A 25,867-nucleotide genomic window follows, 5' to 3' on the forward strand; every position below is an offset into this window, starting at 1 on the left:
AGCTTGAAGGGGTGGGGGAGGCAGATAAAAAGTTATCTGATGGTGTTTCATACCAGAAACACTGCATTAATAATAAATACCTAGACAGATACTGTATCTGTACAGCACAAGAAAGTACCAATTGCTCTGTCCTCACATATGCTCTACAGATGCAACAAAACAACTGGGTAGGCACAAAGGAAACTGAGGTAAAATTCTTCATCCCCCCAAGTCTCAAATAGCAGAGAAAATAAAAGGGCCAACATTAAACTGATCTTATTGGCTGATCAGCATCCACTACTGCCAGTATCACCAGTACACCCTTCTGGAGAAAAAAAAAAAAAAAAAAAAAAAAAAAAAGGCTACTGTTGTAGTCATAGTCACTTTTTTTTAATAAAATGAGAAGGTCATACTTAGATTCGCCATTAACCAAATTTGGTATCCCAATAATCAATTTATTTTCAGGTGTTTTTACAGTTTAAAAAGAAAATGAACATCAGCAGCTCTATCTGACACCAAGTTCTTTACTTGTTTAAGTTCAGCTGCAAATGGTACTGCACATGCACAGTAAGCAAGATTCATTACGGAAAATTTGCATCAGCCATATTGAGAGAACAAGACACTGCAACTACCTGAGCTTCCACCTCTCTGAATATGCACATATAATTTATCAAGAGAATGACTGTGAAATAATCCTAGTCAAGTAAATCAAGCTCCCACAGCATGACTTTGACACAACCTTGAAAAACATGTAATCCTAAATGTCAGGAGTAAAACAGTTAGATCATAGGTATTTAAAAGTGACCACAGTTTGACTGAAGGGAAAGAAGAAAAAAAGCACCATGATGGTCTGCAGGTTAAAAAAATACTGCTTTATGCTGTTCTGTTGGACACTATGGGAAATATATACCACTATAGAAGGTTAATTGTTATCAGATTTATTAACAGAATTCAGTGATTGAACAGTATTTTCAGGTGTATATTTTTATATGCAATCTTTGCAGGTAAACTGAGAATTTCCTATGTTTTAAAACCCTATAACAGACTAACAGTTTTTATGAATTACTCCTTCTGAGGTCAATATAGACTATACTGAATATAAAAATGAGCATCTGAATGTGCCAGAGAACAATACAATTGAAACTTAATGTACAACATGCATGTAGAAATAAAAATATTTTTGTTTGTATTCCAAATTTCTGATTGTTTAACAATTCTCATAAGGTGTAGGGCACAGGACACATTGACAAGGAATTACATTGAAAGAGATCCTCCTGACCTGAGCTAGCATATATAAGTAATAACAACAGCTTACTGCCAGTTTTACACAAAATGAGTAAAAATTCCATTTATCTTGCTATGGAAAGGACAAGAAATAAATCATTCAGCAAGTAGGACACCAGATCAGGCCAGATGTTTATGGGACTTGCACTGCGTCACACAAATATTGGCTGTGATCCAAAACAGAAAATTAGGACAGAGTAGTTTACTAATAAGTGTTCTACCTAACTTCATAATAATTTATTGGAATTTATCACATAGTGAACTTAAAGTTGGAGACCTTAAATTCCTAAAAACCTCTGAAAACACACTGCATTATACTTAGCATTTTGTACTTAAAAAGCACAGAACTGCATTATATTAAATAAAGTCAGAAAATCATATAACCTCAAATGGTTAATTAGAGTATATCTTCTCTTGGTAGGTGTATTATAAATGCAGGAAATGATTAAAAGTCAGATACTATCCTTAAACTACCACATTTTAAAAAAAAACAGCATCCAAAACACACACCTTGCGGTGCTCTACAACCTACAGCATCCTAGCTGATTAAGCACTGACATCAGCAGAGAAGCTGCTGCTTGCTAGAAGCATTGTTCACCACTGCAAAGTGCAGAGGAGAAACAATTATTTCTTAAATCCATTCCAAATACAATTTTTCCCTCCTCTCCAAAGAACTCCATCTCAACTACAAAATGTTTTTTATTAAACGTTCAGCATACCTGCCAAAGTACATTTTCACAGATAAAACTCCATAAATTTGACTAACACAATCACAGTTTCAGTGACTAATAGGCAGAGATAATACTCACAGGGTTAATTTGATTAACTTCAGGTAAGTAAATATATTCCTTATACAAAAATAATTGCTTCTTCCTTCACTCTTCTTTTTCCACCGCACAACAAAAAGACAGAAGAAAAGCATACAGAGAAAACAGACTATTTCACTTCTCAGCATCCATGAGGTTTCATTAATGAGTTATCAAGCAAAAAGCATATGAGAATAAAAGTTCACAAGCCAGCAGCTGGCATCGCAGGCACTCCCCATTGCTGAATTTGAAAGAAATGTCAGTGAGAGTGGCAGCAGCTACAGTCAACGCTGGAAGCTGATGCCTCTGCAGGAAGAGGATGCTGGGAGATTTTCCCAATCTGTGCTGCAGCCTAATTCTAATCCATCACTCCTAACTGCAAGGAGAAAATGGAGACAGGAGGAACGCAAAGTGATTTACATTTAAAGACAAAAAGGGAGTTGCCACAGCGTCCCCTGAATAATTATGCCATCTTCTCTTTTAAGTCAGACAGAAACAGACAAGTATACTAATGCAACCGCAGTAAAAATAGAAAAAACACACAGGAATTGATAGCAAACAGCACCGAAGAAAAGTAACTGTCTCGTGTTTTATTTTCATTATTTATGCAGTCCTCAGCAAATGAGCATGGTTTTATTAACCCTTTTATACTTTTTCCCTGGAAATTCAAGTTTTTACTTAAAATACCATGAGCAAAATAAAATAGCACAGAGAAGCAGCTAACATATCATCAGTTATCTTCATGAATATCAGTACCAATGGAAGAAAGTAAGAGTCAGGAGCAAAACAGCTGCAGCAGGAATAGTTTCATCCCCTTGGTCTAATATCTGCAGATAAGAGAGAAGGAGAAAGCTCAGCACATGGGAGCTAAGCAGCAGCAAATTAAACTATGTCCTCTGTTGTTACCTTCTAAAATTGTTCTTTAAAGCTAGAGCACCAAGGCTAAGGTTATGTGTTCATAATTATGACTACTGTCATGAATTGATCTTAACTCACAAAAAATCACCAGGAAAATCCTTTAAAACAATGCAGGAAACCATAGGTTTGCATTTACTAAAGTTTACAATTTCAGATGGGTGTTAATTAAGCCATACTTCAAGGCTATCTATTTAAAAATTTACTTTTCAAAATACCAATAAGAATGCATTTTACATCACACAAGTATTGGCACACAAATACACATATGCATCACAGACATAGAGGTGCACAGTATTTCCTAAAACACTGGAGGCAACCAAGGGCTGTGAACAGAAAGACAAATCAGACAACACAAAGGACTTTAGCAATATGTGTAAGTAATAGGGCTTTCTCAACCAGAAAAAAAATGAGGGAAAAAAAAAAAAAAAAAAAGAGTTTTGGCTCAGTGAAGCATAGGCAGTGACTGAAGTCACTCATGCCAAGCATCCATGATGAAGAAAATAGAAATTATTGTTTTAATACCTACCACTCTGACATTAACTTCCAAGCCTGTAATGGCTAGTTTATAGTTTCTTCTGAACACCTGATCCCACCAGTTATGAGCAATTCCACAGGCTCACCATCAAGCTACCCTAAAACACCCAGAGGGTCGCAACATGCCATTTTCTGCCTAACCAACCCACAGTGTAACTGTGTGCTAATTGACAGGTCAGGATCTCCAACCAAATACAATTCTGTTGCCAGCCCTGTTTCACATCTCTGCTGTTCTACAAATCTGAATAACACAATGCAACACCAGTCCTCTGTTCTCCCTAGTCACACAACGCAACAGCAGAGGGAATGTGGTGTTTCGTTTCTGATGTAAACACAAATTAAACTAGAGTAATCTTATATGCTGTGGCTGATTAAGCACTTTCACACCTGAAACTTCCATGTAAACCTGATTTCTTAAAATAAGTTAAATTTCCAAAAGCTTGAAGTATAAGATTGAAACCATTTAGAGTTCAAAGACTGCTTCCCTGCATAACAACAGTATCCTGAAGATGTCAAACCGTTCATTGGGCTGTACCAAAACCGATACAAACACTTGCATGTGCTACTCTTAGGGTTTGCAAGATAAAACTGAAATGAAACTGACTGCTGCCTTGACTGATACAACTTACTGGCAACCTTGAAATAAGGATGTTTCAATCTTCTCCCTGAAGTTGTTCCTGATAGCATTAAAGACCAAGGATCTCTGAGCTCTCCACCACACAACTTGGAAATGGCATTTGTGTGTATTGTCACTAATTCCATTACCATTATTTGAGGCAGGGAGAGAGGATGTGCCAGGAATTCTCTCACCTTGATTGCACATTAGAGATAAGACAGTCTTGAATCAATGTTGAGTAGCCACATAAAAATCTACCCAGTTCACACAGAATACAAACCATGTCCTGTCTTAAATTTAGGCCATGTTTGAGACCTCAGAAAACACCTCCCTGTAAAAGCTGAGAGAGACAGGAGCCAGTTTCCACAAAAAAGGTTGCAACTTCCTTTAACTGATAAAAACAAGCCTTCTGCCTGCAGAGATCAAAAAATGTTTTCCTGAGATTACCTAACAAAAAAAAAAAAAACACAGACACACACCCGCTGCTCACACAAGCCACCTTCACAACTGTTTCCATAAATTTTCTAAGACAGTTTTCAATCATCTGTCAAAAGAAGAAAGATGCTATTAAAGATCAGAGAGCAGTTTTTAATAGTTTAAAATAAAGCATGTGGCAGATCTGGTAATCAGTTCTCATTTCCTAAGAAGGATCATCCTTTTCAATATTTGAAGAAGTTATAACCTACAAGTTTTTATTTCTTCATCTGTTTACAAGTCAGAGCTCATCTTTTCATTTCCTTATTCAAAATACTCATGATTCAAAAACTGTGACACCAGTTTCTGAATACAACTAAGCACTCTGAGATGATAGATTGATCACATAACAGTAGAAAATGTATAAAGAATATTCACATTCCTCGGTCCAGCAAAAGATAAAAAAATAAACATCAGAAAAACTTCTGCATAAATCCTTTACCACAGAACTGCCTGTGGAAACAATCTTCATCCCTTTCAAAGTCTCTGAAGATATTCAAAGAAGGCAACTCTTGAACTGAATGACTGCAAATTATCACTGCAGTCTCGTTAAAGCACAATTTCCCAAAAGCAATTTAAAGAGAGAACATATGGATGTGATCAGTAGATCGCACGTTCTAACTCTCTAACATCAAAACTAACACAATAGGCTCCAGAAGTCTATTATTATCCAGAAGTCACCAGGAACCCCCAACCTAAACGTAATATGTGGGTTTACTACTGTGGTGTTAATTTGTTTTTCATGGAAGAGCTAACCACAAGCAGCTACCCAAACATTTAGCCTCAGTGAAGACACGTTTGTTTTGGACAGCACTGGGTCATATAAAATAGGCTGTTCTATCCTTCTGCACGGAAACCTTTCAGTGAAGGCTTGGAAGGCAGAATGGCATGGAAGAGATGCAGAGCTTTGGGAAGTTCTGTGCAGAATGTCCCACTGTGCTCCAGCCTCACGCTTCACCTTCAAGCCGTGACAATTCAGACTGTAGAGTTAGGTTTGAGGAATTTTTGTTTGTTTGTCACTGGTTTCCCCCGCACATGGTTTTTAAGAAGCTATGGATACATGGAATTGCACGTTTCAAAGTCACCAGAAGACACCAGAACAAAAAATTGTAAAACGTGTCCTGAAAGAATCTACTGAAATACAATAAACAAGTCTTACACTAGAGGCAAAAGGTTTAGTTGCAATAAATAGAGAAGAGTTAACAATAATATAACTATTGCCCACTCAAAACTCCTCAAACTTACAGAATTGTTGGGGGTAGAGGATTAGCCAGATTAGGCTGCTTTCTTGCCTACTGCTTTTCCAAATCTTGGTACTGACATCAAGTAGTTAGTGTGTCATATTTGCATAGCTATGAAAGTATTATTTACTGGATATAAAAATCACCTTTACAGGACTACTTTTTTCCTTGCCTTGAGGACCAAGCATAAGAAAATACAACTTTGATCACAAGTTGTCATCCCTGTTTCTCACCATCTTGAGACAATGTGCGAATATGAATTCAAGCATATGAAGATAAAGATTGTTCTTACAAGTTTTTGGCTCCCAGAAATCAAATTTGAATTAAGGATCACTTCCTCAGCTGTTCAGTTTCCTTAACTGACAAAACACACACATGTACAGGTATAACCGAAATCTTAACTACACTTCTGAGATTACAAGGATAACCTGCTCTAACTTCCTTAAACACTTCTGGCCCTTAATCTATCACCCCAGTAATACCACACAGAGCTGCTTTGGTAGGATCAAGGATTAACAGAATCCAGCTTTGGGTAGGAAAAGGAAATGCAGAAGAGGAATGGTAATACAGCAGTAAAACATCAGCATTTCTGCTGAAAGAAAAAATACAGAAAATCCTATGAATTCCCTTATTCGTCAAAACTAGTTTGTCTGCTTCTCTTTGGAATTGTAGCTTAGATCTTTTCCCTATTTCATTTTTGAACTGTATTCACAGGAGATTTCACTATCTTTCCAGCTTTCCCACCAACACAAGTGGAGGTCTGGTGTCTGAATTTTCTGTATAAATAGAGCAACACGAAGGTGGCCCCTGTGTATGAACTGTTTTCATCAGCCAGGCAGACAACTACACTTCTTCCCAAAGACAACTATAAAACATACTCAGCCAGTTACCATAGAATAGTTACTGCAAATGTTATTCACAGATTCATTAAGGCTGGAAAAGATCATCTGGTCCAACTATCACCCTTCTAGCAATGTCACCCACTAAACCTTGTCCCGCCTTCCTTGAATACCCCAGAAACGGTAATGCCACCACTAATTAACGTAAAGGCAAGATGCTGTTTTCAAAGAAAAAGACTGCACACCAACTAGACTACAGGAAAGTATGACAATTTGATGGTAACCTATTCCTGTCACATACTAATGACATTTTAAGGAAAAAATAGTAAAATGAAACAGGAGAAAATTAAAATATAATTGACTGAGCATTTAAGTTCCTAACAAGTGTAAAACTTCAGGAGGCATAAAAAAAAAAAAAACAGCAATGACAAGGTTAATACAAGACTAAGCATAATATGGTTAAAAATCAGAAAGAGCACATACCTTACCTTACAGTCATCTTGTAAAAACAAAGATGAAATAACTTCCAAAATAACACTCTGACAACAGAAGACATGGAACTCCGTATTCAATAGAAATAATTTCTGAATAAGTCCGTGGAAAATTAATGTTGCAGAAATACATAAGAAAAAATTGCAGAATTTGGTAATTACCTTGTTCACAAAGGTTAGAATTGTATTTGAGTTTTTACATAATAAAATTCAGATACTAATGAAACATTTTAGGAAGAATTAAAGGATAAAACAAAGTTTTTTTATCTATACATCTTTTAGAGCCTGTAGATACTTGGCAGGTAATAGAATTAAGTTACCTTATAAAACAGACTTGTACAACACTTGAAGTAAGCCAACACGTGGAAACATGCTGATACATTTGGTAAGTAGCAGCTTAGCGCCACAAAACTTAATTATTGGCAAAGGCTTGAACTTCAAAAACAGAAAGATCTATTTCTCAAGCTATTGAGTTATTTTACCACAGGGGATGCCAGTACAGAAGTAGTGCAGAATTAACACTACCACATAACAGCAAAATTTAGTTTCACACCGATCCCAGCTATCCTCTTCGTAAGGTTGAACATGCTACATCAGAAATTATGGCCAAGCCAAAGTACTTATAAAAACTTAATAGCTAGATTTGACAGAGTAAGTAATGTGTGAAATTCTACAGCTTGTTTTAAGCAACATGGCAGACTGCCTGTAACAGCCTTACTTTGACTTTAGCGCCAGTAAGTAGAGAATTGTATTTACGCTTAATGATCCCTCCACACTTCTAATAAAACCAAGAAGTTTGTGATCATTCCAAAAATTGTAAGAGTTGCTGAATATGCATATAGTACGTAACACACGTAAAAGATCACGAAAGAGTCTAGATAAATAATCTAATGCATTTAGACAACCGGAGCAAAGACAGTGGCCAGCACTAGAGATTTAGGGAAAGATTTTAACCTCTTAAGATAACTCATTGGTCTTTTTAGCATCTAACCTACACAACCTACCTGTAGTTAAGCAATAATAAAAATAATAATATTTTTTTATAAGCCAGTTAAAGAGAAGTTAAATTAGTAAAATTGTGTTGTTATTATTTACTGGAGCAATATACAAAGTACTGTTCCTTTATAAATATTTTATGTGACTGGTATACGAAATATCATGATGACAAGTCCCACTTGTTTATTTAGATAATTCTAAAAGAATAAGTTCATCTGTTATAACTTGAATAAGCTCATTCCTTGCAAGTAAACATAAAAAGCCCTTATATATACAAGATTCTACCTCCCCCCCCCCCAAAAAAAAAGGGTTAATTTCAGCTAAATTCAACTGGGTGTAATCAAACTGCAGTAAGCCACTCAAACAAATGCCAGATATATTGTCACAGAGCTGTAACAATTTAACTTTCTTATCTGATTAGAAGAGATTGAAACATTGATACATTAGAAAATTCTGAATTTTATCAACAACAAAATAAAAAAAAAAAAACTAGATACAGCTTCCCAAAATGTTAAGCCTCCAGTACAATGAAGTGAACAAACATTCACTGTTTCAATGCAGTAACATTTTCAGACTTCTATTACTGTATTAGTAACAGAAAGAAATACCATTAATTCTAGACAGATTAAGGTGAAAAATAGCCAGTATAGCACTAGATTTGGGAAAAGCTTCCCTTATGCAACTTATTGGTATCATTTGAAAGGTAAACCCAAACAATTTCAAGGAAAACAATATTAAAAACTTTCAGGAAAAGTCCCGAACTGAAAAGCCTGAATGCTTGCTTTTTATAGTTCTTATGCACATTATTTAAATAACTGTACCTTTTGAAGAACTTGAGAAAGTGAAGTCTATGCAATTAATGCTGCCCAGATATAGAATATACATATTTCTACATAAACCCCAGAACTGCAAAGCAACTAAACACTGAGCAAGTCATCAGCAGCAATTATTTCAAATGAGATTGTCCTATTCTTATTGCTTAAATCCTCACAAACTGAGCGGTCTTCTCAACAAGCCTCATTTTCTACAGAAATAATGTACACAGTTATGCCAACTGTCTGGTCATGCTCTAAATATCTTAGCCTATTGGACAGTTTCAATCAACTAAATTTGACAAAAAAGCTGTAAATCCAAGAGATAATTAAAATCAACATATAGATAGTGCAGAAATACCTGAAATATGTACCACCTACTGACAGAAAAGCTGCAGAACCATAGTTGACTGTTTTGTTGGCCTGCTGAAAAATGAAACTACCACCCAGGAGCAAGGAAGATTCAGATACATCTGGGGAAGTAGAGGTATGTGGGACATGTGCAAAGAAAGCTCGAGTCATCTGGCAGGGGAAGGTGTAGCTTCATATATAAGGACATAAGGACATAATGCTCAGTTCAGAGGAATTGGCCTTGAGCACTATCACTTACACACAGAATGCTGAAGAAAGTAACAACAGAAATGCTCAAGACTTACTGTGGCCATTAGCAATCAACTGAACATTAAGTGTACAATAAAAGCTGACATTGTAAGTCATTTTAATGACTTGCTAGTGACTTATTAAATACTTACTAAAGCTAATGCTTTTCAAAAATCTTGCAAAGCTTTAATCAGTTTCCTTTTCCTTCTTCTACATATTATGATTAAGAATTTACAGGCCTTTTACACTATTGACTAACCAAGGCCTACAACAACTTCCCTACCTGCAGAAATTTGATGAAAGCAACTCAAGGTTAGTAATATTGTGTGAAAGTAACAAAAGCCCTTCCATATCACAGGTCTCTACAGTCTTCTGATACAGAAACACTTCAAATTCTGTTTCCCATTAATGTTAGAGCAGTTGAATTAAAATTTCTAAGCCAGATTGAAAAAAATTATAGTCTTAGTAGTTTGGAAGAACAGTGCTGTTCAGACATATTCTTGACATGCTCTGTCAGTTAACCATCACCAGACTACTCAAATGGAAAAAACTGCAGATCAAAACTACTAAAACGGTGCTCCAAATTTTTCTTCCAAAGAGGGAGAATTAAAAATTTAAGAAAGAAACGCACTACAGGATTTCAAATCAATTTCAAAACACAAATTGTGAAAGTTGGAATAATTGTAAAGAATTTAGAAACAAGCACAGAAAACTATAAATATTTTTTTCTCTCAAACATTACTAGCACTTTCACTTATACTATCAGTCTAAAAAGGTACTCAAAAAATAAAGGCATTCAGAATTTGATGCTGGAAACTCACGTAATTGTTTTTTAATCTACACATCCTGTTGGGTTTGTGAGTCCTGTTGCTTCTTTCCTTTCAATCAACTCATATGAAAGCACATGCCTCCTCTACAGTATTATTTAAAAGCTGTCTATTTGGGGAAACACCTGAGCAGCATTTCTGGGTCTGAACATTCAACATAAAAACACAGTGCATTTTAGTAGGTATCTTTTTCAACATTTACAGAAAGTGAGGTCTTTACTGGTTCGGTAGCCTGCCAGTCGGTGAGACAGGTTAATCCCTGAATTATTTCAAGGTTAATGTTGGTGACTTATATTCACATTAATCAACCAAAGAAATAGAAGACACATTCCATGAAGACCATTTAGCACACAAATGCACATTTCACAACAGGTCTAGGAGGTAGGCTTCCAAAGGATGACATATACTGCCCTTATCATCTACGGAAGTTTTACTACATCTAGTTCAGCTTATTTTAACAACTTATGCAATCAACTCAAATCCTGCAGGATACTTTCAGAGTCTGTTCAAATGCCACTCTTACAGAGCCTATGTAACCCAAGTTTTTTGATGCAGCTGTTCCTTAAATTGAAACAGTTCTTGAGATGTGAAGATTAATTTATTTTCTACAAAAACAATACTGAAATAGTCAGATTCATTATAATGACTTTATCTTTTAGAAAAATGATTAAGAGCTCAGTGAATGCAGTTAGTCACACTGTGCTTTCTCCTAGGGTTGAAAAATAGAAGCTGTTTTAATACAACACAGACTTACCAGCTCTTTTCCTTTCCTAATAACCCATTTAAGATAGATAATACGTCTCATTGTTTGATCTCTCTAATGCTACCCCACAAGAACTGCAGGTGGTCCTATGCTACTGAAACAGAGTGAACTAAAGGCTGTGAAATCTGAACAAATGCAAAAATCATTTTAGAATACAGATCCACCAGAATCAATCAACAATGTCACACACAGGGATAGTATTTTTGGCCAGTAGAAGACAGTAGCCACAGACTGCTTCTATCCTACTAATATCCTCTCTACCACCCTACAGGAGGACAAGACATTTACTCTTTTACATAATGGTTTCATACAGGCAGGAGCAATACTAGCAAGAAGAAACTAACATCAGTCTAACTTATATACCTGTAATAACTATCTCTATATGGCAGCTATGAGCACTGAAGATACACTCACAAAAAAATTATCAAAGTTTTGCATACCGATAATAAATATCCATGCCCGGATCTAACATCAACAAAAACAATGAAATAACCTTCTCATGGAATTGAGTGAGTGCTGGATAAATGTCCTCAAAGTAAATATTAGAGTCACTTTCGCCCCTCTGCCTGGGGAATCAAGGGCCATAGAAAGAAGTTATCTAATCATACAGCACCTGCTAGCGAGTCAAAGGAAGAAAAAGTGGTCATTAACGTGAAAAAGTTCTTCACACTAATGTATAAGATTCTTCTTCATTTCTTTCTGACTCGAGGAAGTTACATTACATCTTTAATATAGAGGGCACACCTTATACTCTAGGTATTATACAAATGCTTCAGCATTAAATCTGATGCCCGAGAAGTGACTATACCTAACTTCATCAAGAAAAAATACCTGTGCAGCAGTTGGTGTAGCAATCTGCATTCAAAAGTCTTGCCTTATCATCTGAAGTTTTTCCACTAATGCTATGTTATGATTTTTCACTATAAAAAAAAAAATTGCCTATAGCTGTCAGTATGCAACCAAGTTACTAAATTTGTTATTTTTTTTTATTCTTTACAACTTTCACATTTGTTGACAAGTACTTTATCATATCCATCAATATAATTACACTCCCTTTTCCCAACTCTCGGGACTTTAACTTCTCTGGAAAACATGAATACAGTTGGTGCATAAAAAAGCTATACTTCCCTAAGGTGATGTGTGTATAGAACTTCATTGCTGTATAAATAGTTTTAAAAATATTTGTTTTTATTAAAAATGTTACTTACACAGGGATGTTTTCAAAGGCATCTTCAAAATTTTCCTGGAAAAGAAAAAAGCTATTTTAATTAAATGTGTATGCATATTTTGGGACTCTTTCTGTAACATTTCAGAACGTTACCTTTACCAGGCAGCATTTATTATGCAACATACAGTAATACTCAGAATATTCATAGCCTACTGGCTTACCCTTATGTTTTCACTACAAATCACCACCCAAACGTATACATTTCCTATGGACCTACTGTATCACACTACAGTCTGAAGTTAAACACAGACGACTTCATCTTCAGATTCACAAACTTCCACCGTGTAAACTTCTAAGAGGAATACGGGCTTACGTCTCTGTAATTTCTGCAGCACATCTAATGCATTCAGGATGCACTAGCTTACCTGCACAGAAAAAACAGCATATAAAGTGTTCTGAGCATATAGCTGATATTCAGGTTGACCTGAGTATATATGCCAAGTCCAAAATGCATCACAGATAGTGTGCATACACAGTTAACTTAAGCATTAGTAGGGCTTACGCGAACTACTTGGTCCAGACATCAGGATGATGTCTCTTCTTCTTTCAGTTCAAATTAAAATAGAGGAAGAGATGCACGAACATAAAATGGTCAGAATGATTCAGATCAAAGGACACCTACTTCTATATCCAGTTTCCAAAACTAGTCTGCAGAGCTGTGTAGCAAAAAAAGAACAGAGTAAACTACTGAGTAATCTACATCCTTCCATCCACCACACATTTTCCAGCCATTAGCAGCTCAGCCGATTTCCTGACCTCTTTGTGGTTTGTCCATCTGGTAATTTTCAGGATCTCTCTGTTCCATGTACTGATCCAGTTCTTCCTCGTTCATTTTAAATTCACTATGCCATAACCTCATCAAGGAATTCCACATCCTTGTGTGATATTTACCTTAGAATCATAGAATCATTAAGGTTGGAAACAACCTCCAAGATCATCTGCTCCAAGCACCAGTATAACCCACTAAGCATGTCTCTATGCACCAGGTCCAACCTTTCCTTAAACAGCACACACTGTTGCAGCCAAAGTGCAGGACTTGGCACTTAGCCAGGTTGAACCTCATCCCATGGGCCTCTGTCCATCAACCCATCCTGTCCAGGTCCCTCTGCAGAGCCTTCCTGCCCTCCAGAAGATTGACACTTCCCCCCAACTTGGTGTCATCTGCAAGCGTCCTGAGGGTGCACTCAATTCCCTCATCCAAGTCATCCATAAAGACAGTAAAGAGGATGGGCCCCAACACCGACCCCTGGGAACACCACTGGTGACTGGTCACCAGCTGGATTTCACTCCATTCACCACCACTCTCTGGGCCTGGCCATCCAGCCAGTTTTTAACCCAGCAAAGAGTGTCTCTGTCCAAGCCATGGGCTGCCAGCTTCTCCAGGAGGATACCGTGGGAGATCATGTGAAAGGCCTTGCTGAAGTCTAGGTAGACTACATTTAGTAGTCTAAATGTATTAGTCTAAATGTAGTAGTCTAAAAAGGTAGGCCTTTCCCTCATCCACCAGGCAGGTCATCTGGTTATAGGAGATGTGGTTGGTCAGGCAGGACTTGGCATTCATGAACCCATGTTGACTGGGCCTGATCCCCCAGTGGTCCCACATACACTGTGTGATTGCAGTCAAGATGACCTGATCCATTACCTTTCCTGGCACCGAGGTCATGCTGACAGGCCTGTAGTTCCCTTGGAGGTCATGCTGACAGGCCTTGTAGTTCCTCCTTACGACCCTTCTTACAGATGGATGTCACATTAAGCAAGTCTCCAGTCATCCGGGATCTCTCCAGATGACCATGACCACTAATAGACGACGGAAAGTGACCCAGCAATCACATCTGCCAACTCCCTCAGCACCCTCAGCTGGATCCCATCTGGCCCCATGGACTTGTGATGGTCCAGGTGGAGCAGCAGGTCTCTGTTTCCACCCGAGCTCTGGGGGGGTTCTTCTGCTCCCCATCCCAGACTTCCAGTCTGGGAGGCTGACTACCCCAAGGATAACTGGTCTGATTATTAAAGACAGATATAAAGATGGCATTGAGAACCTCAGCCTCTTCCTTATCCTCATGTTCCCCTGAGTCCAGAAAAGAATGGAGATCCTCCTTGGCCCTCCTCTTAACATTAATATATTTGTAAAAATATTTTTATCTTTAACCATAGTGGCCAGGTTGAGCTCATGCTGGGCTTTAGCCTTCCTGACCTTCTCTGCATATGCTGGCAATTTCCTTGTACTCTCCCCGAGCTGCCTGTCCCTTCCTTCCACCAGATATTTTCTCCCAGACACTCAGCAAGAGAACTCACCTTAAACATAGCATGAGATTGAATCTAACGTTCAGTAAATGCTCCACGAATTTTGTATTTCTAGGCAAACTTACCAGCAGAAAACAGCTAATAAATAATCAAACATTGTAACAATTTCTCTGCTAATTCAGCAATATACTGTGATACTATGATCTACCTTCCTGAAAACATTACTTTACTTGTTTTATCTAAGGGAAAATTTCTATTCATAGTAACTGTTGCAAAGGGACATGACTTTTATCATTCTTTACAGGTAGAACATGCAATTGCATTAGTTTGAAAGAGTGTAATAGCATATTCTTGATTGTCTTCAGCTGCCACTGCCAAGGAGTGCCATAAATATATTTAAAGATATGTTATTAACAGACTGCCCAAATGGTCTCTTTCAAGCTAAATTTTCTAGCTGACAATAGTATAGTAGACAGGATAAGGACTACTCTGAGGAGTTCAGTAGTCAACTCAGAAGACAATAAAATGATGTGTGATCTGAGGAAAGATTAACTGAGTTTCTAAAAGCTGAAGAGATGCCAACAGGAACAAACATCTTAAATAAAAAACGTGTTACCCATGTCTCACCCACACACTGATAAAAGTCATCAGCCTCCTAATAAAGTGCCTCTCTGAAGACTGTTTGCCTCCCTGCGCTATTTCCAGAAACAAGGGAAGAAATTCAGCAAAATAAATAAAACATACTGACAGTTTTTGAGCATGTTTCGGTTTTTCCTATGAGGACAACTTTATATGCAAAAATCAGGCTCAACTGTCAGGTATTTACAAATAATAGTAACAATCAGACGTTTATACTGACATGCAAAAATCTCTCTGATGTCGACCTCTTGCCTGCTCCTAGCACATAAAGCTCTTTTAAACCTGAGAGCAGCAGCTATGTACAAGCAGAGATAACTCACACATTGTATCTAGGTGGACCTTCTCTGTCCAGCTCCTGCTGATTTTTGTTCCTTGCTATTCATACCGGTTAAATGCATGTCTAAACTTTTAGAAGGTGAAGAACAACAACATCTTTTCCCAATCCCAAAGTATAGGTCACAGTCATGGCCTCTCAAGATTCCTCACAGGGGTTAAAAACATTGCAGAAGCAGTGAATTCTATGATTAGAAAACAAGCACTTTTTTTTCTGAAGGTATATGCACGCTCACAGTCCCACTGCATACAAAAGGGGAATTTAAAGGCGTTCAAGTAAATTATCTTGTTCTGTCTTTAAAAGTCTCATGCAAGCTTGTAGTTGACTTTATAGTTGACAATGATTCTGTATATAATGAGGAAAGTTGAAGGCATTAAGTGAGAAATGTGGCCATTTTCTACTTCATTCCATGCCTCCTACAGGGAGGGAAAAAAAGTCATCCTAAAGTGTAAAGGGAAGAACTGCAACTGAAGTACCCAAAACAGCTCCTCCCAGATCAAGTTATGAAGTATTCAGAACACAATCACTTTTTTCCAAGTAGCCTGTTACAATTAACTTGTCAATTAAACCTGTTCAACGAAAGAAAAAATCAAGTTGGCATAACAAGTACGTTTTCAACATGTGAAGTTATGTTAGTATATTATATGCATACCTACGTGTATGTCAAAAAAAAAAAAATCAAGTGGTTTGTAACTTTATCAATCCCTCAAAGTACAGAAGCAGCCCAAAGATAAGGACAGACATTCTTGCACATTTGGTGAAAGCCTAGTAAAGATTCCACCTTCGGTTGCTCATCACAACACCACACCCTGCAGATGTTAGATACAATTGAAATGCCATAACTAACTTCAAGAGGTGCTTGTTCAAGTCAGTCTACAGTAAAGATTACTTAATTCAAGCTAGATTATTTTATTAAGCACAGATGACAGTCTGCAAACGAGTTCCTTCAAACCTAATGCCGTGTGTAAATATATCAGCCATATTTGTAACCGCTATATTTTAAGTGTGTAAATGGATGACTATAATTTCCTTTATTTACATGGCTAGAGAGACTTGCTGGAGACTTAGGATAATACAGTCCCTCATCCATTTCCTTCTGCTGACTTGGGTCCATCCTGCAGCAAGTCCTAAGGTATGTCCTTATTACAACAGCCACAAACACTCAGCATAAATATTCAGGAAATAGAATCTGCAGATGGGTCCTCAATAAAAAAAAATAAAAAATGAAATTAAAAAATATATTTTTTTTCTGACATTCTAGTCAAGAAACATTGTAGTAATGTTTCTCAGTACATAATACTGGGTAACAATTTTTTTAATTGCATCTTTTCCAGAAAAACTAATAACTTAATGTGAATGTAAATTAAAGTGCCACTAGATGGCACAACAAAAACTGATTTGGATTTTTCCATAAATCTGGAAAAGAAATTGGCACATTTCAAAAAATAAAGCTGTCTGAGAAAGACTTTTCTTGAATCACATAGTAATTTTTTCTCAGAGACAGACAAATGAGACAACATAAGATAGTGGTGAAATAATACTAGCCAGCATTAAAAGCTGTTGATGTAAGACACTTAGTTGTCTATTTACAGCTTTATTTTTAGGTATTAATTGGAGGACTGCTTTAAGTCAAGCTGTGGAAAACCACAGTAGTAACTCCCCTCCCCAGAAAGTCCACAGCAATAGCAATCTATGAAAAGTGGTATATTGAGTAAGCATGTACACTTCAAGATTCTTTTTGTCCTGATGCTTTTTTCCAAAATTCTCTTTAAGTATGGGTACGCGTAATTATTTTTGTCTTCTTCTGCCTTCTGTAATTCACCTCAATGTTGCTCCTCCCCTCAAGACCAAAGCTGAGTGAAAAGGATGCATAGAGATTCAGGCCTCTGTCAAAAGCCATGATGACCTGAGCATAGGAATTTGCCTTTTTGGATGTCAGTTGCTGGATTCCCCATAAACAGAGAGTCTAAATTTTGAGAGGTCTAAAATACCCCAACAGGAAGAACAACATAGCTTGCACTTCAATCACATAACAACTATCATTCTGTAAAGGAATTTGTCCTATAGGACTCTAGGGAATTTAAACAAGATTTAGTTGACACACTCAGCAGCCATTTTCTAAAATCCAGAAAGATCCACCCTATTCCCTCTAGCTAAAACAGTGCAGACCAAGCTGAAAGGGTACTAACATGCACATAGCATGTAGGGGTAAGCACTGTCTTGGTGGAACATGGGCTGCATCGTTTTTTCTTTTTAATGATCAATACTCAATACAGTAGAAAAGCGTGACTATGAAAAGAGAATATACATTTTTATTATTATTTTGTTATTGTGGTGGTTTTACTCGGGTGGGCGGCCAAGCTCCACCACAACCTCTCTCTCACACCCCCTCCTCAAAGAGGAACAGGTAGAAAATACGATGAAAGGGGCTCAGTGGTTGAGATAAGGATGAGGAGATCACACAGTAATTATTGCGATGGGCAAAACAGACTCAGCATAGGGAGACAGTAAGATTTATTGCTTATTACTAACGAGCTAGAGAAGCGAGAAAGAAAGGAAAGAAACTAAAAGCACATTCCCCTCATCTACCCTCTTCCACCTCCTCCCCCCAAGCGGCGCAGGGGAATGGGAGTTATGGTCAGTCTATAGCGCTTCTTCTCCGCCGCTTCTTCTCGGTCACTCTCATCCCCTGTGCTGTGGGGTCCCACCCACGGGATGCAGTCCTTGCTGAACAGATCCAGCATGGGCTGCCCACAGGCAGCAGCTCTTCAAGAACTGCTCCAGATATGGGTCCGTACCACGGGGTCCATCCCTCGGGAGCAAACTGCTCCAACCTGGGTCCCCCACGGGCAGCAGCTCCTGCCAGGTCACCTGCTCCTGCATGGTCTCCTCTCCACGGGCTGCAGGTCCGACCCGGAATCTGCTCCGGCAGGGGTCTTCCACAGGACGCAGTCTCCATCAGTGCAGGCCCACCTGCTCCACTGTGGTCTCCTCCATGGGCTGCAGCATGGAACCCTGCTCCACCTTGGTACTCCATGGGCTGCAGGGGGACAGCCTGCTTCACCATGGTCCTCACCACAGGCTGCAGGGGACTTCTGCTCCAGCGCCTGGAGCACCTCTCCCCGTCCTTCTTTGCTGACCTTGGCGCCTGCAAGGCTGTTCCTCACTCCTCTCACTCTCCCAGCTGCTGTGTGGTACAGCGTTTTTTTTTTCCCCCGTCTTAAATCTGCTCTCACAGAGGCGCAAACAACATCACTTACTGGCTCAGCTCTGGTCAGCAGTGGGGCCCTTACCAAACATGGGGCAGCTTCTAGATCCTTCTCACAGAAGCCACCCCTCTGGCCGCCTGCTACCAAAACCTTGCCACGTAAACCCACTACAGTTATGCGACTTTGTATGTATTCATTCCTTTTTAGCCGGAGTCAGGAGTACATTCATAATAAATTCAAAGAAAGTGGTGGCTACATGTTACAAATTCCATGCCCCCAGGAATGGCCCCTTAAATGAGCAGACAGTGGAGCTTGCACCTTGCTCAAGGATACAAGAGGGCAACATACCCCCATTCAGTTGACTTGAATGGCTTGTATCAGGAATAGTGCAGCCAGCAGGACCAGGGAGGTGACTGTCCCCCTGTACACTGCTGTGCCAAGGCCACACCTTGAGCGCAGTATTCAGTTTTGGGCCCCTCACTACCAGAAGGACATTGAGGCCCTGGAGCATGTCCAGAGAAGGGCTACGAAGCTGGTGAAGGGCCTGGAACACAAGTTCTGTGAGGAGCGGCTGAGGGAACTGGGGTTGTTTAGTCTGGAAGAAAGAGGAGGCTCGGGGAAGACTTTAATTGCTCGCTACAACTACCTGAAAGGAAGGTGTGGGGAGCTGGGGGTCAGCCTCTTCTCACAGATAACTAGGGACAGGACTAGAGTGAATAGCCTCAAGTTGCACCAGGGGAGGTTTAGGGTGGAAATGAGGAGACATTTCTTCTCAGAAAGAGTGGTTAGGCATTTGGATGAGTTGCCCAGGGAGGTGGTGAAGTCACCATCCCTGGGATGTTAAAGGAAAGGTTGGACTTGGTGCTTAGGGACATGGTTTAGTGGGTGACATTGGTGGTAGGGTGATGGTTGGACCAGATGATCTTGGAGGTATTTTCCAATCTTAATGATTCTATGATTATGTGATTCTGTTCTATGAATAAGATGAGAACTATGAAGAGAGCTCTGATGAGAAATGTCAGTGAAACTGGGAACATTCTAAGACATGCAGCACAGGAGCATGACTGACCCCAAACCGAGAAAATAACTGGGACAATCCCATTTCAGTAGGATTGCACCTTCAAATCTCAGCAATACACCGCTTCTCACTTTAGGCTTGTTTTGCAGATTGTTGTTGTTGATGTTTTATTTGGTTTTGTTTGTTTTTAATGCTAAAGACAGGACATTTCAGAGATGTTTTTCTGCAAACTTTTTTCTTTCCATTTATCATGCTCTGTACTTTGGAGTTCTCCTTCAGGGCAACAGTGTACTCAGCATTTAATGAAATAAAAATATTGCATAATCCACTGTCAGTTCTCTACTCATTCTGCATTTACTTAAGAATATTGAGGTGTTCTTACTCTGTCAAGTAGACAGAAATAATTTTAGCCAAAGAACCGCTACAATACCCCAGAGCTACTGTCACAGCAAGCAACTGAAAAGACTTAAGTCACTGTAAGCTGTTTAACATGAAATCAATCTCAGGTTTAAAAAAAAAAAAAAAAGTTACATTTAATAAAGAATTAATGCATAGTTATGAAAGCCAACTTGGTTTTTTTTTTTTATAAAAAAATGATTTGAGACTACTAAACACTTCTTGCATAGAAACAGACACTTTGGATTTGACAAACCTTCCTTCACATTCTAGGCTGATGTAGTTTAAGCGGTCTCCCATAAAACATACTTTATATTAACAATTAGCCAACTAAATATAAGGAAATATAGCTGTCAGTGGAATACCAGCATTAAATTGTTTCTAATAAAATACCCCCAAGGCTTCATTCAAAACATTTTTTAATCAATATCCTGGAAGTGAACAAAAACTTCAGCTGTGAAGAATTACATTAGAACTAGTGGAACAAAAATCATAACAAGAAAACACTTCCATTAAGAGACTGGCATCAATGAATAATGCAGTCTCAAGTGAAAAGCTGTAAATGTAAAGATAAAAGAAATCATACATGCCGGCTGAGGTTGTATTATGGAAAGCAGCAATCGGGAATAAGGCTAGGTCATTTTGACAAGTAATTCAATATGAATTCCTATTGTTATTGTGATCCTTAAACTGATCTGCAAACAGTAGAAAAAAGTTTTAGCATGCAACGCTGAGAGGATGAAAACAGTAAAACTTTTTACTTCATTAGAGTTCAGACTTCCTGAAGGTTGGTTAATATGTACAAACACAGAAGAGATTCCCCAAAATAGTCCAAGAGCTAGAACATATGACTTTGTGTAAAAGCTCTTTAAAAGTTTAATCACTTTGATTTACCAAGCAGAAATATTTAATATCTCTTGCTTATTGAAAAAGTTTTTAAAAAATCACACAAACACAGTGTCACGCAAGCACAAAATCACTACAAAGTAAAACCTCTTTGGTTTCTTATAAACATTGGTTTTCATCATGCCCTTTTTCCTGCTGAGTCAAATTCACATTTCTTCAGGCAGAGGGTTAAGTAAGAGTAACAAAGGACGCTGTCTTTCATGGCTCCAGATGACAAGTCTGAAAAGTACACAATGTTATGGCTCAGCTAAACACAAATTACTAGGTTCAACCTCAGCCAAGTTTCATGAAAACTGATTGCTTTTGTTACACAAGGAGCAATTATCTGTAGTTCTGACAATACTTTACAGAGAACTTGTTCAAATTAACTCATAGCATGCAATTTGAGCCACAGACAGTATTCCGCTACAGAATTTACTGTCAGAATTCCACTGCATAGAATCAAAAGGACATTTAAGTTTATTTTTAGGTAGTTTCTGAATACTGTTCTTTCCCCTCTTTCCCAGAAGTGTGCTTATTCTCCACATAACATATCTTCATAATGGATTATATGGATATTATTTTGCTGCTTCTCCTCCCCTCAGAAATTACTCACAAAGAATCAAATATCAGAAATGACTACTTCACAAAAAAAGAATGATGGAGATGAGCAATACCACAAGCTTACTGATTTAAAGTTGTGAAAGTTTACTTTATAATGCTGCTCAGCATTATAAAGGTGAATAAACTCACCTAAGCAAACTCACTTGATTCATCTAGAGGAAGAGAAGTCTAACATGTCTACACCCACTTCAAAACTTTAAGTAGAAGCTGAATAAACTAGAAAAAGTAACCGAGAACTTGACCTATAAAACAATCTGTTGTGGACACCTTTCTTGCATACTAACAATCAGATGATGGTGTCACCTAAGGACAGAATTCAATTGTCACTTAGGTTGGCTGTGGCATTATAAAGGAAGAACTGAACCGAAACACAAATTCTGTTTCTACTCAGTGCAACTATTCTTTCTACATGAAAATAACTCCTCCTCTGAAGGAAAAAGCATGCATTTTCGTGCTTACGCAGTATTTCAAGTTCATTGGCTTGAGCTCTAAATATGATCCATCTGCTTCTTCAAAGTTACTCTTAAAAATACTTGGAATAAGTAAGTCTGAACTACTGAGCTTGATCTTTGGCTTCTGAGAACTCAAGTTTTTCATCTGCTGTGCAAAACTTTTAGGATAATACAGCTCCTCCAAAACAGACACCAAACACTCCATTTGGCTCTCTGGAAAAACACTGGTATTTTATGCAGTCTCATCCATGGCTGGATACATCTGCCTTTCAATAAAACCACGTTGTATTCAAGACCTTTACTAATGGGGGTGATTTGATCAGGGGTTACTTGCTAAGAAAAAATAAAAAATGCAACATTTCACACACAAAGAGAAAACAGGAGTCAATAAGGTAGAACCCATCTCTACTGTAAATTTGGCTAAATAAACTATCTAAATACATACTTCAGTGACATTTAGCTCAATCATTAGATGTCAATACCCACAAGAACAAAGGTGTCTCCATTACAGCCTGGAAAGTAAGCAGTGACCTTCCCACACAGAGCTGGTTACTTCAAAATTACCAAAAGACATATGAAAATTGAGTTATAAGAAGTTACATACTCATCTTGAACAGAAAACAGATGCTTTCAATGAAAGCACCTGCTGTAGTTAAGTGTTAATTATTAACAAGTTCTAAAAAGCAGACAACTCTTGATTTGCACTCAGCTGCATGTAAGCAGGACACTTCTAAAGCAGCATACCAGCCACTTTGTATAAACGAGGTCAGGACTGGGCATGATTACATTCAGCGATGTCAGTCTTTGTGGGTCAGACTATCTAGATACTACAGCGAACATCAAGATGAAGCCTTTTCTGAATCTACTTCTAAACACCAGGCTTAAGGCAGTCTCACATTAGTACACTAGCATCAGCCTCACCTGTTCTGACTGCAGCTGGCTGAGCTTGCGCTATTTTAAACAGCTCTCCCCTATGACTGAGAAGTGGAAATAAGCAGACGCGGTCACACCATCAGCAAGGATCACAAAATACTTCATTATAATTGACATGCAAGTGGCTGCTGTCAACAGTTATTTGTGTTCACATTCATATCTGACATTTTGCGCATAAAAGTGAGAATATAACTTCAGTTAAAGTTGGCTAACACCAGTCTGGATTCTCTTACAGTTTACACTGGCACCTTCCTGCTATTTGACCTGTATTTGTCAGTCTGACCTGCAGTTGCTTTTGCAAAAAGAGCACTTCTAAGAGTCAAAGGAATAGGGTAGCAACACAGAACATCATTGTTAAAATAAAGTTTATATATACATATACAAACAATTAGTTAGCCATCTTTCCTCTCACACATGCCAACAAACAGCCGAAGTACAAAGAAATATCAGTTAGGCATATGTTTGTTAACAGCACCAGGGAAAAAAAAAATCACACATTGGGAGTTGCTAGTCCAATACAAACACATCAGAGTATGCTCCTAAAGGGATTTTCAAATACGTCATTATTCTTAGTCATTTTTATTGAACAGAACTGATTGCCAAGCAATTCTACAGTCAAAGATAAATACACATACTTAAATGCACTTTGACTGGATACATCTGCCTTTCAATACCATAGGAAAAGTGACTTGAGAAGAATGGGAAGGTGACTAAACAGACTGAGAAAGCAGGAACTGCATAAAATCATTCTCCTCAAAGGAGATACTCCAGAAGACGCCGTAAGCTTGTCCTCTCCAGTAGTAAGAATGATTGTTCTATCAGCTTAGTTCTTATTTAGACATGCCTGAGAGTCTTGCAAAACTTTGTACCAAGCTTCTCAAGATTTGTTACAAACTTGAGTATCATGCCATTTCTATAAAATTATTGAATGAAGCCCAATTAAAGCCAAAAGGAACCATAGGGTGCTATTTATCACATGTGTAAGCTGGTAAGACCATCTTCACATTTTTCCAGACCTAATTCTTCTGATGCATAGCCATATGCATTAATAATTAGGTATATCTACACCTTCCAGGACAAAGCTGGTAGAGACTTTTCTGTCAGTCTGTCAGTCCAACCAACCTTCTCCAATCAGTTTCCAAAGACTGTACAGAGGTCATTCTTGACTTCATTAGAAGATGCAAAACAGTGAGATGTTTAACAGAAAGACACGCATAGCGAAAAACTAACTGGAAGCAAGTCTTCAGCTGGTGCTTAACACAAATAACAAGCAATTATGCTCTTGATTTGTTTGCGTGAGTCAAGTTATCAGCAAAGTCACAGATCTGTGACACGAATAATGAAGCTTAGTCTTACTAATTCTGGCTAAGTTAAAGTTTCACAGCTAGGGAAATTTCACCCACTCTAGAATTGTCTATCCCTCATGAAGTTTAGCTTTCCATAACTGGCAAAACTTCACAGAAACTTTAGGTCAGTCTAAAGAAAGGATCGTTAGATAATCTGCTGCTAACAAAACAGCATTACTTCAAAACATACAGTTTTAGCGCACAAGAAGTTAAGGTTGCACTCACTTGACTCAACAAAACCCACCAAGTAAGATAAAAGCTATCATGAAAAGGGAAGTTGGAAGATCCATCTGACAAACACCAGATGACACATCTATACTCACTTTGAAATTGCAGAATCTCAATTCTTCCTCTCACAAGGGTAGATCTGCCCAGCTGCCTCACATAACCTTCATACTTTTATTTCCACATTTCAGTATGCTTGATGCAGATAGTGAAGCAAAACCTAACAGTTCTCACCACATTATCACACAATGTTCAAAGTAAAATTTAAAATCCACAGAAAAATTGGAAGCAACAGCAGCCAACGTGACAAGGTGTTTATTTCACTTTTAGAAGACTTTCATTTTGTTGACCAAAATGATTCCTCATCAGCTGAAAAAGCAAGGAAGAGAATGGGAAAGGAAAATTCCTTAAATCACTTGTTTCAAACTGCCTCGATGGGAAAGAAAGGTTATAGTTAACTTGAACCTCTTTTGTTTTCACTTGAGATGTATTCCCACCATGATCTTTTACCAAACCATTTGACAAAGTAAGTTATGTTATGATGAATAAAAATTTCCTTCATTACTGTTTCATAATTTGAGTGCTACATCTATTTTTGCGCTGCTAAATTGTGTAACCATTTGCTAGTAAAACTTCTTCTCAAAAACCTGAAATCCATTGTTGTCAGGAACAGGTTTCTTCAGACCAAAGAAAAAGAAAATGTCTCCCCTTCCTCCAAATTACATGTATTTTAGTGGGACTGCTATTAGCTGCAACTGAACCTAGCTGTTGACTCATATGATCAACACTGAAGACAGTAAAAACGCACCACCAACTAGTAGTATTCAAGAACAGGAACCAAAGAACAGTGGTAAAACAAGAAGCACTAATAGCGTTGTAAAGATATATCTAACTCTAAAATGGATTACAAATCAAGATCCTTTTGAAGTTCTTAAAGCTATCAGTCAAAATACATAGTAGGAAAGCGCTGTACCCTTCATGCAATGCAGAAATATGCACAATTCTTGATATACAGGGCTTAATCTTTAACTAAACAGCATGGGCAAACAAAAAGACTCAAAATATATATTTATGTGGTACCTCTTGTTTTGTGAAAGCCGTGAACCAGCTGGAGAATTATCCTGAATTGAAAACCATCTTTCCAAACTATCTGG

The 25,867-nt window shown here is 38.0% G+C and overlaps 1 protein-coding gene across 4 annotated transcripts in view; it reads right to left on the reverse strand.

Annotated features, from left to right (window-relative positions):
* The window catches only part of TTC39B (tetratricopeptide repeat domain 39B), a 72,200-nt gene that overhangs the window by 37,056 nt on the left and 9,277 nt on the right, over positions 1-25,867 (reverse strand). For 2 of the 4 annotated variants that reach the window (XM_035309767.1, XM_035309769.1), the window contains exon 2: positions 12,389-12,423. In XM_035309767.1, the coding sequence (XP_035165658.1) occupies positions 12,389-12,423 (35 nt within the window). Of the gene's footprint in view, positions 1-2,072; positions 2,424-12,388; positions 12,424-25,867 lie in introns of those variants that run through there. The other 2 variants (XM_035309768.1, XM_035309766.1) reach the window with 2 other exon arrangements.

Source organism: Oxyura jamaicensis, chromosome Z (genome assembly GCF_011077185.1).
Source record: "Oxyura jamaicensis isolate SHBP4307 breed ruddy duck chromosome Z, BPBGC_Ojam_1.0, whole genome shotgun sequence".
NCBI classification, from domain to species: Eukaryota; Metazoa; Chordata; class Aves; order Anseriformes; family Anatidae; genus Oxyura; species Oxyura jamaicensis.